We start from the raw sequence: 14,416 nt of genomic DNA, 5'->3' as shown, positions 1-14,416 counted from the left end.
TTGTCCGTCATCTCCCACAATTGTCGCGCAACTGAAGAAAGCAGAGCTACAACATTCCAAGAAGTAAGAATGTGAAAAGACAAAAACCAAAAGCACTAATATTTTGTTAGTAAGTTTGCCGTGTGTGGTATAAAAACTAGACCCCATTTTGCTTCAATCTTCTATTACTCTCCTGCAGCCTTTTTTTTTCTTTTTGTTTTTGATATATCAACTCCATGAATATCAAAAAGACATCTCGGAATAGGGAATTGAAGACAACTCGATGGATCCTCAATGTTTTTTTTTATAAGCTTATTCACAATGTTTGAATGTTTATTTTGGTTCTTTGATCCAACGGTTCTGCAAGATTTTGACCCAAGAAGTTCCATCTTAGAAAAGTCCTACCTGAAGGAAAATTACGTGTGAGGAGATTTGTAACCATGAAAATTGTAGAGAAATTTTTCTATAATCTAACGAATAGAGAAAGTTCCTTTAGCTGAAAATTGTAGGTTTCCGTAGGATGTTTATTGTTTAGCATTTTATCATTCATTTAAAAATTTTACTTTGATTTTGAAAATATGTTAATGATATTGATTTTTCTATCGTCATGTGAAAAACATTTTAAGGGCCGATAAGGTGGTGAGAGTCTTGGTGGGTTGGTATGTGCTGAATGGTTTATGGATGTCTAATTAGGATGTGCAATTAAATCATGTAAATTTATTTTTTAAATTAAATCAATGAAATCATGTAAATTTATCTTTTTTCTGATTAAGTCTATTCTATGTGTTTGCAACGTGTCCTTTTATTTTTTAAAAATATTCAATTACGTATTAAAAAAAGTCAAATTAAGAAATTTTTGTCATATCAACAATTTTCATTTAATTATTTATCATATAAATATAATAAATGCTAATGTAGCAAAGTTTCAACCATATATATAATTGAAAAATAATGGTTAAAATTTGAAGACCACTTGGTAGAATACCCAATGTCACATTCAGTAAAGACTTATGATCCGTGTATAGGGTGTATTCAATGTGTCCAAGCCTACCCCACAAATGTATTAGAAATGATACCTTGGGAAGGATGTAAAGCTAAACAAACTGCTTCTGCTCCAAGAACAGAAGACTGTCCACAAAAAAAAAAAAAAAAAAAAAAATCAGAGCACAGAACAAGGAGACACAATCCCACAAAAGAATAATAGAAATATAAATAATATTTTTTACCAAATTCACTCGGCCTCCAAGTCATCTTCCAAGTTATTGCATTTCGTCCCTTTTGCCTTCCATATTATACTTACTTATTTATCAATTACTCAAAACCTTGCTACCGAGCTAGATTTATTTAGTGATAAAATTTGTAATTGCTATATGGTTTTCTCCAATATCTCATATTTAAAGCACCAAATTTTTCATATTATTGCCTGTCTACTTTTTGAATGCTAATATAACCATGAAAAAATGTAAGAATAGTATGATTTTGTCATAATTATCTCATTTCCATACAATATTCATGTAAATTTAGAAGTTGATAACAACTTCTGTATTGTTAGGGGAGAGATGCCATGTAACCATGTAACGACCTAAGGAAAAACGCTAATCATGTTAGTTCTTGTGTTGGCTTAATTCAGTTTCAAAATGCAGATGCTACTGTTTATGGGCTCAAACACTGATATAGAATGCTCAGAATCCAATCTCCACCGTCCATAATGTAGATTCATGTGTTATGAACGTTCCTGCAAAATTTTAGCTCAATTAGACCACAAACGCCCATCGATCGGAGCTGTTGATCAAGACTAGACAGCATTTCCTAAATGCTGATTGCATGCCCGGTCCGGACTGCCCTTCCCCGGGTCCGGACCGCATTTCCAGAAACTATATTTTGCTCCACAAAGCCCTGTCCGGACAGCCCATTAACCTGTCTGGACACCTTGTAACTTTTAGGCCCAAAAATGTGATTTTAAGTGGGTTAGGTCTAGGGTTTTGTTGGGAGTATATATACATCATTATAGAAGAGAGATGAACGAATTTTCACCCCCAGAGAGTTCGTGTGAGACTGTGCTTGAGTGATTATTTTGTTGTGAGCCAAATTGATTCTTCTTAGAGGATTGTTGTTAGTTTTGATTGTGTGCTTAATTGAAGTCTATCGGAAGGGTCCGATAAAGGAGAATAAGATTGAAGAAGATTGTGAGCGAGGAGACAAGTTGGAGGCTTGTCGATCTTACAGAGTCAAGGTCTTGCAAATGATTGTAAGTGTTCCTAGTGTCTGTAATATTTGAATAATCTTTTGATAGTGATTTCCTGGGTTTGGCTGCCCCGGAGAGGTTTTACTTTTAGAATGTTTTCTAAAAGGTTTCCTCTTCGTCACCAAAATCTTTGTGTGAGATTGTTTATATTTTGGTGATTGTTTGCTTTGATAAATATCCGTTAATTCCGCATAAACTTGTAATATTTATCTGTTTAGAGTTTTTCAAACCATATCTGCGCTATCACTCCAAAAAAAACTAATCAATTTGGAGTTTTTTTAAAAAAATTTATTATAAAGCCTAGTTTCACCTAATAATTAGGCAATGTGTGACTTACCACTCATGACTATCTTTATAAGCCATCCACCCTTTGAGGCTATTCATCATCTTTCCAATATAGAACCAGAGTATTATAGAGCAGGTCTTAATATTCATTGACAAGTCTAGCAAAAGCACTTGTTCGAATTGTAAACATTAAGAGAGTTCATTGAGTTTAACAAGCTCTAGATTTTGGTATGTATTATGCACTAGTTCTTATCAATCAAAACCAAAGAAAAAATGAAATTTCTGACAATCTTTAGGTTTGCTTCTATTTATAGTTGATGGACATTGGTTGTTGAAGTTTGTTACATAGACGATATCAAGAAGCTAACATGCACTTTCCTTATAAAGAAATGACAAATTATATCTTTTACACATCTCTGTATAGTGAATAGGTGAATCTATCATTGAATTTGTATGGGACTCATAGGAATCCACAAATGTAATGATAGATTCATTTTTTTTTTTTTTTTTGACAAGTCCACACAAGGGAAGGGAAAGGGAGATTCAAACTAGTGACCTTCGCTTCATTAGGCGTGGTCCACAGCCAATTGAGCTACCCCTTGAGGATGGTAAATTCATTTGATTTGCAAAGAAAGATGGTTGAGAAAATAATGTGTAACCTAATGACATGTGTCCACATTTTTTTGTGTCTTTAGATAAAAGGAGGAAAGAAGGAGAAGGGGTCTTCTTTTTTACTTTTCTTCCTCCCCACACGCACACCTTTCTCTGGGGGGGGACCCTCATCTCTCTCTCTCTCACACACGTCTCTCTCTCTCATGATCTCTCATTTCCCATGCCTCTCTCTAAGAGACTCAAAGTCTCTACTATCTTAGACTCTCACGGACTCTCATGCCCCCTAAAATCTCTCTTGAAACTCCTAATAGTCTTTCTCTCACGTCTCTCTAAGACGCTCTCTCTACCTCTCTCTCCCTCTTAGCCCCTCCCTCTCTCATACCTCTCACACAGGATTCTCATGCCCCCTCTCTCCCCCTAAAATCTCTCTTGAAACTCCTAAAAGTCTCTCTCTCACGTCTCTCTAAGACCCTCTCTATACCTCTCTCTCCCTCTTATCCCCTTCCTCTCTCATACCTCTCACACACAGGACTCTCATGCCCCCTCTCTCCCCCGAAAATCTCTCTTGAAACTCCTATAAGTCTCTCTCACGTCTCTCTAAGACCCTCTCTATCTCTCTGTCCCTCTTATCCCCTCCCTCTCTCATAACCTCTCACACACACCGGACCTAGAAGTAATTTTCTATTATTTTCTTATTTCACAAATAAATATGCTAACTTAAGCATTAAAGAGTCTTTGGTAGCATTAAAGGGTCTTTGGTCCCAGCTGAAGACCCTTTGACCTTATTTTTGTCTTATAGGAACGCCAATGCCATACAGGGTTTCCTCTCAATTTTGTTATGAAGAAAATCGCTGAGGTAGCAAATCTTTGGACCTGAAAACGCTCTAACAAGCTACATATTTGTATTTTGAACTGCTCCTGCTATCTTCACTAATCTTGTGGTTTTTGGTTTTGTGGTGATCAAATATTGTCGAGAACTGGAAAAGCAAAGAGATTTGCCATTTCATCATGTCTTGCATGTCTGTGAAGAAACTCTTTTGCTAATTGTTTTGCATGTCTGGAGAAGTACACAGACATCTCTATGTCTTTCCAATATGTCTTGGACATCTTAACAACTTTAGGCAAAGCTTAAATTGCGAAGTACTGAGTAAAATTCAATCAAGAAGAAATGTTCTCTGTTCTTTGATTTCAAGACAAATACATTAACAAACAATTCAAAACAAAGAAACAATTTCGCCTTTATGACGTATCAAAATCATTTTTCAAACCAAAAACAAAATACACACCCGAAAAAACAAACCGACACTAGCATTGCAGCAGCAACTCAGAAGAAGAAAAACAGAGTTTTGACCACAAGGTGCTTTAATGAAATAAATAATAATAATAATGGTAAGTGATTACTTGTACATATGACTGTTATAGAAGAAAACAACAATCTTTGCAGGTAATAAAAGAAACAAATATATGTCTCATATACACACACATATGACCCAGTTTTGGACCACCATTTAAAGAAATCCATGAGGCAGCTTATGCAAAGAATATATATCATTGGAACTTCACAACTATGCAGGATATGTCATCCTTACTTTTCCTAGAAACAGCCTCCTCTATCAAGTGCTTTGCTGCTGACTGAGCATCCTTAATGTTTTTAATACAATTTACCGCTTCTTCGTTTGACAACACCTGCCCAAATATTGAGAAAACGTCAGAAATCCAACATTTCAAGCATGTTTAAACATGTAAACACACCAAACAAATAAGAAAACATAATCCAATTTTTTTTTTAAATGTAGACGTACCCTTCAACAATTTGTTTTCATTATAATGAAAAGGGTATATTGCTTAAACTATGAGGTTAGTTGCAAAATCCCCACCTAAACTTTGAATTTATGGGGTCAATTGCAATGTCCCTTTACTGTTAAAAGTTTTTTAATTTTGTTTTTTACTTAAACCATAAAATTCGCGAGCTTATTGCACTAACACAGAAATTATGTGCTTATTTTTCTTTAACTTTTTCTTGTATTACTTGATGAGCTTGTGAAAATCCAGGATAGATATGATGTAAATTGCAGAAATTTTAATTCTAGGGGAAAATTGCAACTAATCACATGATTTAGGAGATCGATTGCTCAAATTGCACACAATCCTATCGTTTAGGGCTAGAAAGTACACCATATCCCAAAGTAAATAGAAACAACATGAAGATGATAACCAGCCTTAAGAGCAACTGACCTTCCATATTCCATCACTTGCTAAAATAATGGATTCTGTATCCTGACTTATCATCTCAATTGTCACATCAGGTTCTGAACTAAGGTGTAACTTTAAGCTTTTATCACCAAATGCCCTTGCTACAGCAAGCTGCCCGTCGACACGAGGGACGTCCCCTGCAAGCATTAAGAAATATAGTCCTCAATTCTAAAACCAGATTTTGTACTAAAAAGGCTATTCAAGAATGTCATTTACATGGTCAGCCAATGTAGCAAGAAATGCTCTACCAATAAAGTGAGAGAGCTCATTATGAAGGCCATCTTCCATCCACTTAAACTATACATCTTGTATGCCATCTATACTAAACATGGACAAAGAGGAAATTTTGCAAGTGTTACTTGTAGGAAAATATACATAAGGTTCCAGCTGGCCTGATCATTGAAATGTCAACTTTTTAACTTGCTAGCCAAACTTTAAGGTTTGTCCTTAAAAATGGAAATTTCAGAAAAAGCTCAAATAACCAAATCCATAAAAGATGATGTACATTTCACATGACAACTGCAGAATCCTATACAAAATAAACAATCTTAAGTAACAAGGCAAAAAATAACATTGGTGTCTAAAAAACTCAACACTGCTGTAACTGTCAAATAGAAACACTTAAGTACTGATTATAATAGTAAATGTAACACAGTTTGGAATTTATTGATTCTATCATTTTAATCTTCCCAAAATAAAAAGAGAAAAGCTCTCCTCATTGGTTATTAGTCCGGAAAGCTTATTACCGGGAAGGTTTGACACAAAACCACCACGGCTCTCAATCAACCTTTTCTCCCTGCTTGGCTCATGATCAACTGAGAGTTGTTTGGCTACACCATTCTTACATATAACGGCCCGAGAGTCTCCTACATTTGCTACCACCAGCTTTTCACCATTGATCAGTATTGCAGTTACGGCAGTTGAACCTCCCCTTCCCAATACTAATGCTTTCTCCAATATCTCATCATCTGTCAGACGATAAGCTCTCCTCAAAGCATTCTCTGTTTCAGTCCAGAAGTCATCCTGCTTGCAGCAAAGCAAATTTCAAAAAGATAGGACAGAGCAAATGACCAGAGAAATTTAAGAAAATAAAAGCTAGACACAATAACCAAATGCAAGAAAATAAAGCTAAAATCATTTGGAGATGAAATTGATAACCTGTTTTAAGATATTGTTAAACAGGTGGCCTTGCAAGTAGCTTGCAACATCGTGACCTAAATGGCCATCAAATATTGCAAATAAGCCCAACTCCTTGTCACTAAGTTGCCTGAATTCAGAAACTACATAATCTTCCATGTCATGATTCGATTTTCCCTTTACCATGTGGAAGCCATGTGAGATGTGCTTTGACATTTTGCTTTTGCCTTTTCCAGTGTCAGATGAACCAAAAGCCTTCAACTAGAGAGAAGTAACCAAAGAAACCGAAAAACAAGGACAAGTAACTAATCTAGACATTATTTTCAAATAAATAATATACAAACATTAAGAACATGTTTGGCATTATGTTTCAAAAATAGAGCTTTTAAGTCAAAAAACGCTTTTTGGAAAAAGTTTCATTCTTTAAACTTTTGCCAAAAGTATGTTTTGGTCATTTTGGGGTTTTTTGAACCCTTAAAAGCGCTTTCAATTTTTTTGACCAAACAAATACTTTTTTCTTCTTATGAACTTTTTGAATGTTAAACGCACTTTTAGGCCCCTCACACGCACACACAATCAGGTCCTAACTATGGTTTTAGTTATAAAATCCAAGTACTTATTAGCAAATTCTCTGTTAAAATATATACAGACAGTATAAATTTTTTGAGTATATACCTAGTGCTTTAACCTAAAAATGTATCTCATGGTTAATGGTTTGGTGCTGTTTGCAACGACCAAAGACAACCTTCCATACAAGGAGAACCTTGGCATCAGGTGCATGTGCGTTTGGTTGAACATAAAAAAAGAATTCAGTTTTTCTGAACCATGTTAATGGCAGAAAACCAAATACATAACTAACTTTATTTTTGAATTACCCAATTCGAGTAATACATATGTGATGGAACACTAGGCTGAACTCTATATCAATACAAATTTTTATATTTATTTTTTAAAAAAACAAAAATGAATATACAAATTTTTATTTATATTTTTGGAAAACTTCACAAAACCCCCTTAAACTTCAACTCGTTTTGACACTATCCCCTCAAAGTCAAAGTTTAAAAACTCTCAATTAAGGATATCAAACTTTCAGTTTCTTTTAATTACCTCGTTCCATCAAGATTTTCCGTTAATCTTGTCAAAAATTTCCAAAATACCCATTTTTTAAAATAAAAAATAAAAAAATATTGCAAATAATTTTTTTTAATAAAAATAAATAAACGACTAAATCTTTACAATTTTTTTTATAATAAAAAAATAATATTTTAGAAATTTTGACAACATTTAACGAAAAATTCTAATGGAATGCGATAACTAAAAAAAATTGAAAATTCAATACCCTTAATTGAGAGTTTTTAAACTTCGGGACCATTGTAATATCGATTCAGTAGTCTCTCAGAATACATGTTCATACATTTCCAAATATGGTTGAAGTTCCAAATATCAAAATTTAATCATAATCTCAATTCTTTAATTTGGAACACCAATGACCCAAAATTCAGAGAACACCCAGAACTGATTTCACAATGACATAGCTTTTCAAACAATGAAAATGAGAAGAAAAAGAAACAGAACCTTAGATCCATGCCTTATTGTACTACTGATGCACATCAAAACATTCATTCAAACACTGCCATCATAAGCTAAAAAAGCTCACCTTTTTTACAAAAAAAAAAAAAAAAAAATCACTCGAAAGTCACTGCAATTGCAAAAGAAAAATGAAAACTCACAAGCTAAAGTGCATTCAAGAACTGCAACAAACAAAGACACCCAGTAAATAAAACAAAACAAAACAAAACCCAGAGCTTAATATGGTTCAAGAAAAGAAGGGAAGCTCACTGACTTTCATCTTGTGGAGGATTTCTCTGCCAGTCATGGTGTGCTTTCGTCGGATGTTTTCAGAGAGAAGATTGGAAGAGAAGGGGAAGACAAGAGCGTATTAAGGTGAAGAGTGTTTGACTTTCGAACGCGTTACCTGCGGTGGCTTTAAAAGCTCTCCTTTGTCTGCTCACTTGGCCCGCTTTCTTTGAAGACAACGCGCTCTTGCCGACGACCTTTCTTCCCTCTGCTTTTTTATTTTTTCAATATGTCTTTAATTAATTTCGAAATATTAATTAATATTTTAAGAAGTTGACCGTTAAAATTATTTTTAAAAATTTAGAGAATCTTTATCCTCTTTTTTCTTATTACTAATTTGTACTGTTATTCCTTTTTCACTTTTTGTGATCCCAAATGGGCAATTTTGTGGTAAAAAATTTAAAGGTTTTCAGTTTAAAGATAAAACATGTCAAATAAAAGTGCAAGATTAAAAGGTTGAGACTTTATATGTTTCAAATAAAAGTGTTATAATATTAATTAAAGGAAAATGCTAAGCGTTATTCTAGTGTTTTTCTGTTCTCCTGATATCGTCTTAACTGTGATGTGTGACTTTTAAAATAATTGTTAAATTTGAGATTATCATTATTAACTTTTAATTTATTAATGATTTTAAAAGTCATATCACAATTAAGAGAACGCCAGGAGAACATTAGAAGAACGAGTAATTCTAGGAGGCCTACTTGTGTCTTTCTAAGAATGATATAGTTATTAAAATCACAATTGAACTTGTGATTGATCATTATTAAGTTTAGATTTAAAAGTGATTTTAATAGTCACATCATTCTTAGTAGGATACAAGTAAGCCATTTATAATTACTTAAAAAAAATACCTAGCATTTTCCTTGATTAAATGACTAAATTTATTATTTTTATTGATTTAAACTTTTGGTTGGATAAGTAGTATGTATCACAACAAGGGTTTTAAGTTCAGTATATTCAATTTTTAGAAATTATTTTTATTCAAATAGTAGTGAAGTAATTTTATTTTTTTTCCCAATATTCCTTTTTTTTTTTTTAATTTTTTAATTTTTAGTTTCTTTGACAGATACTTTTAATGTAACAGCTGCATGCAATTTGTTTCTTCTTTTTTGTTGTTTTCTTTTCTTTCTTTTTCGAAATGTGGAAGACAAGGTTGAGGAAGTGGGGACATGAAAGATCTAGCACCCTAAATACAAAATCCATTGCAGATATAATGAGTTAAGATCTCGCATGCCCTTTTAGACTTTTCAACCAATATTTGCGGTGATAGTTATTCGCCAACAATTCTTTTAGGTCAGTCTACTAATAAAGTTGTAATATTATTCGTTTAGACTTTTCAACCAATACTTGCGGTAATATTATTCGATTCGTGTATAAACAGTATTTTGTACGAGCTTAAAATTTGTATGACAGGAGTGGGTATACAAAGTTACATTGCCTTAAAAAAGTTTATCGTCATAATAATAAATTAAAAAAAAAAAAGAAAAAAAGAAAAAGAAGAAGATAGTTATCCCATTTATGAGAAAGTGCTTCTGTATTTAGGGTCGGTAATTTAACCCGTAACTTGTGAATCTGACACAAACATGACACTTACTTTTAGAGTTAGAGTTTAAGCTAAATGAGTTTGGATCATAAACGGGTGGCATAAATAAAAACTAAAAAATTTAAGAAGAAGAAGAAAAAGATAGTTATCCCATTTATGAGAATGTGCTTCTGAATAGGGATGGGAATTTAACCCGTAATTTGCGAATCTGACGCAAATATGACACGTAAGTTTTAGAGTTAGAGTTTAGGTTAAACGAATTCAGGTCATAAATGGGTAACCCGTTTAATAAACGTGTCGTATTCGGGTTTGACATAAACGTGTTAATCGAGTTTGCGGGTTGACACGTTTATACAATTTATTTATTTTTTAAAGTAAAATTTTAGTTTAATTTAATTTAAGATTGACAATTTAACTCGCAATTCACAAATTCGACACATAATTTTAGAGTTAGGATTTTGGTTAAACAGATTCGTGTCATAAATAGATCATAAATCTGTTTAATAAACATGTTGTGTTTGGGTTGACGGGTTAATTGAGTTCATATAAACCCGACACGTGAACTCGTTTTGCGACCCTACTTCTCATGCAGTGTATATATATATATATATATATATATATATATTACACAATTATTATGGTTCCCCAGTTTTTGGGTAATGAAATCCGGGAAAAAGTCAGAATAGTACACATTACTTTACCAAGTTGCCAAATCTTTTTATTTTTTATTTTTTATTTTTTTCAAATACAAAGAAATCTGAAACAAAACTAAATCCATTTCAGGGTCAACAATTAATGTTATTGCATGTAATAGTGAAAATAATATTAAATACAACAACATTAAATTTTTAATATGAAATGACTTATCTATCTCAATCTAATCACTAATCAGTGAAGATGGCCCATCTAACAAAATTAAATATAAATCAATTAATGCTTTTAATAAACTTTTCAGAAACCACCAAATTAGGAGGATATGTTAAATCAATTGATAGATGTGGTTTATTAAAAAATAAATAAAAATGGTAGACCTTGTTGGAGTTGCCATTTTTAAATAAGTTAAAGTAATTTGAAATGGAAGTTACTAGTTCGAATCTCTCCTTATCTTTTTTGTATAGACTTATTAAAAAAAAAAGAAAAAAAGTTGAAGCAATATTTATGCGGACCAAAAAACCAACACGTGATCCAAGATGGGTGCTTTTAATAGCCGACATGTGAATCCAGAGGCAGCCATCTGGTGATGTAAAAGGAGTTAAAAGGAGACGTGGTATTTCATATTCTGTGATAATCTTCTTCTTTTCTTTTCTTTTCTTTTTTAATAATTCAAATTAATCATTGAATTTTAAAATTCCACGCAAATTCATATGGTTGATTTGAAAATAAAAAATAAAAAATAAATAATAATAATAATAATAATTGAGATGGATGGAAAATATACCACATAATATAAAATAGCATTTCTATATATATATATAAAAAGTGTTGTAGAATGTCATTTTTTTTTTTTTTTTTTTTTAAGTACATTTCAAGAAACAAACAACACCACAGCAAGCAAAGGCCTTAGCCAAACAGAGAGCTAAGCTACAAAGGAGGAGGTAGGAGGGTCATTGCCACTACAAATAGGGAAAGAAGAAGGACGGAAATCGTTGAGACATAGAAGTTTGCATTTATGTGAATTTTATTTGCCTTCTAAGAGGAGGAATGGGGATCAAGGAGATAAGAGTCTGAAAGGAGGTTAGCAATCCGCCAATCTTGGATAAGAGAGAGATGTTGAAGAGCCAAAATTACCACAAGAGAGTCACCTTCTAAAGTGAAGGAGGAAAGCTTGGGGGAGACCGCCAAGGAGGTAGCAAGACGAGCCACAAGAGCCTCTCCATAAGTGGGGTAGCAAGGGGGACGGATGAGAGAAGAAGACTGGATGATGGTGCCGAAGGAGTCATGACACACTGCTGCCTGGGCTAAGAAAGTGTTCCTAATTGCAGTATCAAAGTTGATTTTGAAAGAGCCAACCAAAAGGGGAAGCCATTTTTCCACTGTATGGGTAGAGACTGCTTTCCAAGCTCGGATGATTCTACGTCATATTTTGTTATGGAAATAGCCACGTTCTTGTAGCGTAGATCATGTTTGATTAGCGGGTCATTACATGACGTACATTATTAATAGTATAGGTTACCCGAAGTCGGACTTGGTCGGGTTGCTAGTTTTGAACGATAGCGTACAATGGTCGAGGCACTGACATTGTATTACAGGTCTCTCAAGACAGTGTCAACCCTACTAAGAAGGGGTAATATATTGGGTAGACCATAAATAATAGTTACGACCTATTAAAACATTAGTTTTTTTTACTGTAAAATTTATAAGCAATTGCCGCTGGAATTACACCTACTTATTGTTAAAATACAACTATAATTTTATGGTGTAATAAGAGAGATAACACCTCATTTAATTTCTTATCTGAAAATACATGTATATTACCGTTCATAAATAATTGACTCATTTCATACTCAACTATAAGATTTACTTACTAAGTCTTTAGACTTACACAGTTAGTACGATTTGTAGATTACTTGCCTTAGGAAAACCTATTTATGAGAAGAGGACTATGGCACGTTCGCCACTTTAGGTTATTAGGACAAGCCATAGACCTACTTTGTATAATCAGGTTTGACTATAGTATATGTATTTTGATTAGTAGCTTGTTGTCTTGTTCAATGATAATATATGTTTTTGTTAAGATTTTTAGATTTCTTAGAATTACTAATTTAACCTTCTTATACATTTACTTTGATTATGTATAAGATGGGTGATTTTCCAATCAGCTACTAGTTAGCTGAATTTGACTAATTGTCAGTAACCATATCAAACTGGTTAAGGCCAAATATGAGAACATTGCACCATCGCTTATAATTTGAAAACACAAATTCTACTACGTACAAAGTAGTTTTGGAAAACAATTTCACTTTTAGTAGTGGATTATGAACCATATCAATCATGTCAGTATAGATTTTCTTTTCTTCCAATGGGAATTGGGTCAGAGAACTAATGAGAAGCAAATATATAAATAACCCCAAGGATTGTATGTCTGATTTTTATTCATGGGAAATGTATATATGGTTACTGAGCTCTTTAAATTAAAATTAAATTTGAAAAGGAATTTTTATTTATTTATTTTATTTAGAGAGACTTTTAAAATAAATCAAATATCAAATTCTTTAAATCTTTTTCTACTTTAGTAAAATATATATATTTTTTATTCTCGGTAGATGAGAGAGAGAAGAAAAATGAATATATAGGGGTAGTTTGTTAAACAACATGCCACCCCCCAATACCGTTTATTGTTTGGTAAGAAAAAAATGAATGTAATAATTAATATAAAAAAGTAAAAAAGTGGTATTGAAAAGTGAAAAAAAATTTGTTTTATAGTGATTTTTTTATTTAAATAGTAGTAAAAAGTGAATTATGTGATTTAAAAATTGAGAATATTTTGATGTTGATTTTTTTGAAAAAAAAAAAAAAGATAAATAGTATTTGGGGTGAATAGTATTTGGATTATCAGAGGTGAATATATTATATAACTTAGAATTTTAAATAGCTTTCACTTTTTGGCTCTTGATATTTGTATGCCTTATTAAATTTTAAATAGAGTGAAGAGCTTATTAAATGACTATTTTTATAAATTTTCTTTTTTTTTAAAAAAAAAAAACTAAATTTATTTACTAAATTTTGCTTTTATGTGTATATAATATATTCCACTGAGAGTCCAACATGCTTTGCCAATTAACATAATTACATTATTAAAATCTTAATGCCTTTATCATTTCTTCTCATTGAATGGACGTCATCACCATCTCCAGCTCTATCCATATCTAGTCAGGAATCCTATTCTGCAAATAAACAAGAAGAACACATAATTAATTAATTAATTAGTTCCTCTACGTGTGTCCGTACAAGGACGAAACAAAGATGTTTATCTAAAAAAACGTCAGATATAATTTTAAAATTAAATCTAAAAAATGTATTTTTTAATACTTGCAATAGCAATGAAAGCGGGTTTATTTTAATTTTTTATGACTACATGAGAAAGAACCATAAAAAAAAAAAACAAAAACAAAAACAAAACAAAACAAAAACAAAAACAAAAAAAAAAAACAAAAAAAAAAACATGCAACTCAACCAGAACACCAAAATCGGTTTAACTTGTGAAACATCCCAAAAAAAAAAAAAAAGTGTAGAAATTTCTAGAAAAAACCAATAACGTTTAGTTTGTTGATTCATTATCATAGCATGCACATATCTGTGCACTGTTTATTCGGCCATTTTTTTATTTTTGACATCAGAAAATTTCAAATTTTTTTATGCAAAAGTTAATTCTCAAGGAATATGTCACAATTCCATCAGATAATAACACATTTTCAAAATAATTGATCTCATTTATGATGACACATTATTTGAGAACCAACTTTTGAAAACAAAATTTGGTAAGTGTATCACTTCTCCTTTAGCAA

The 14,416-nt window shown here is 32.2% G+C and overlaps 1 protein-coding gene across 3 annotated transcripts; it reads right to left on the bottom strand.

The window, feature by feature from the left end:
• Positions 1-4,479: 4,479 nt before the first annotated feature.
• Positions 4,480-8,555, bottom strand: LOC132182948 (probable protein phosphatase 2C 58). 3 transcript variants are annotated; one of them, XM_059596321.1, is made up of 7 exons: positions 8,355-8,555; positions 8,242-8,262; positions 8,087-8,168; positions 6,533-6,772; positions 6,121-6,397; positions 5,357-5,511; positions 4,480-4,807 (listed from the first exon to the last, which is right to left on the bottom strand). In XM_059596321.1, exons 3-7 carry the CDS (start codon positions 8,132-8,134, stop codon positions 4,670-4,672), a joined length of 858 nt encoding a protein of 285 aa, XP_059452304.1. In that variant the 5' UTR covers positions 8,135-8,168; positions 8,242-8,262; positions 8,355-8,555; the 3' UTR covers positions 4,480-4,669. The 3 variants fall into 3 exon arrangements, with proteins under 3 accessions (XP_059452304.1, XP_059452306.1, XP_059452305.1); XM_059596323.1 differs by lacking the exon at positions 8,087-8,168 and having other exon boundaries at positions 8,355-8,553; XM_059596322.1 differs by lacking the exons at positions 8,087-8,168; positions 8,242-8,262 and having other exon boundaries at positions 8,355-8,554.
• Positions 8,556-14,416: the final 5,861 nt, after the last annotated feature.

Source organism: Corylus avellana, chromosome ca5 (genome assembly GCF_901000735.1).
Source record: "Corylus avellana chromosome ca5, CavTom2PMs-1.0".
Classification (NCBI taxonomy): domain Eukaryota; kingdom Viridiplantae; phylum Streptophyta; class Magnoliopsida; order Fagales; family Betulaceae; genus Corylus; species Corylus avellana.
Note: the sequence above shows the minus strand (reverse complement) of the source record. Positions and strands in the feature narration are given on the sequence as shown.

Bases quoted from the DNA above. Each gene is read 5' to 3' on its own strand.
- LOC132182948 (XM_059596321.1), bottom strand. From the start codon at position 8,134: ATGAATGTTTTGATGTGCATCAGTAGTACAATAAGGCATGGATCTAAG. The intron at 6,773-8,086 runs GTTCTGTTTCTT...ACTTCTCTCTAG, and splicing joins CAATAAGGCATGGATCTAAG to TTGAAGGCTTTTGGTTCATC. The intron at 4,808-5,356 runs GTCAGTTGCTCT...ATATTTGGGCAG, and splicing joins CAAGTGATGGAATATGGAAG to GTGTTGTCAAACGAAGAAGC.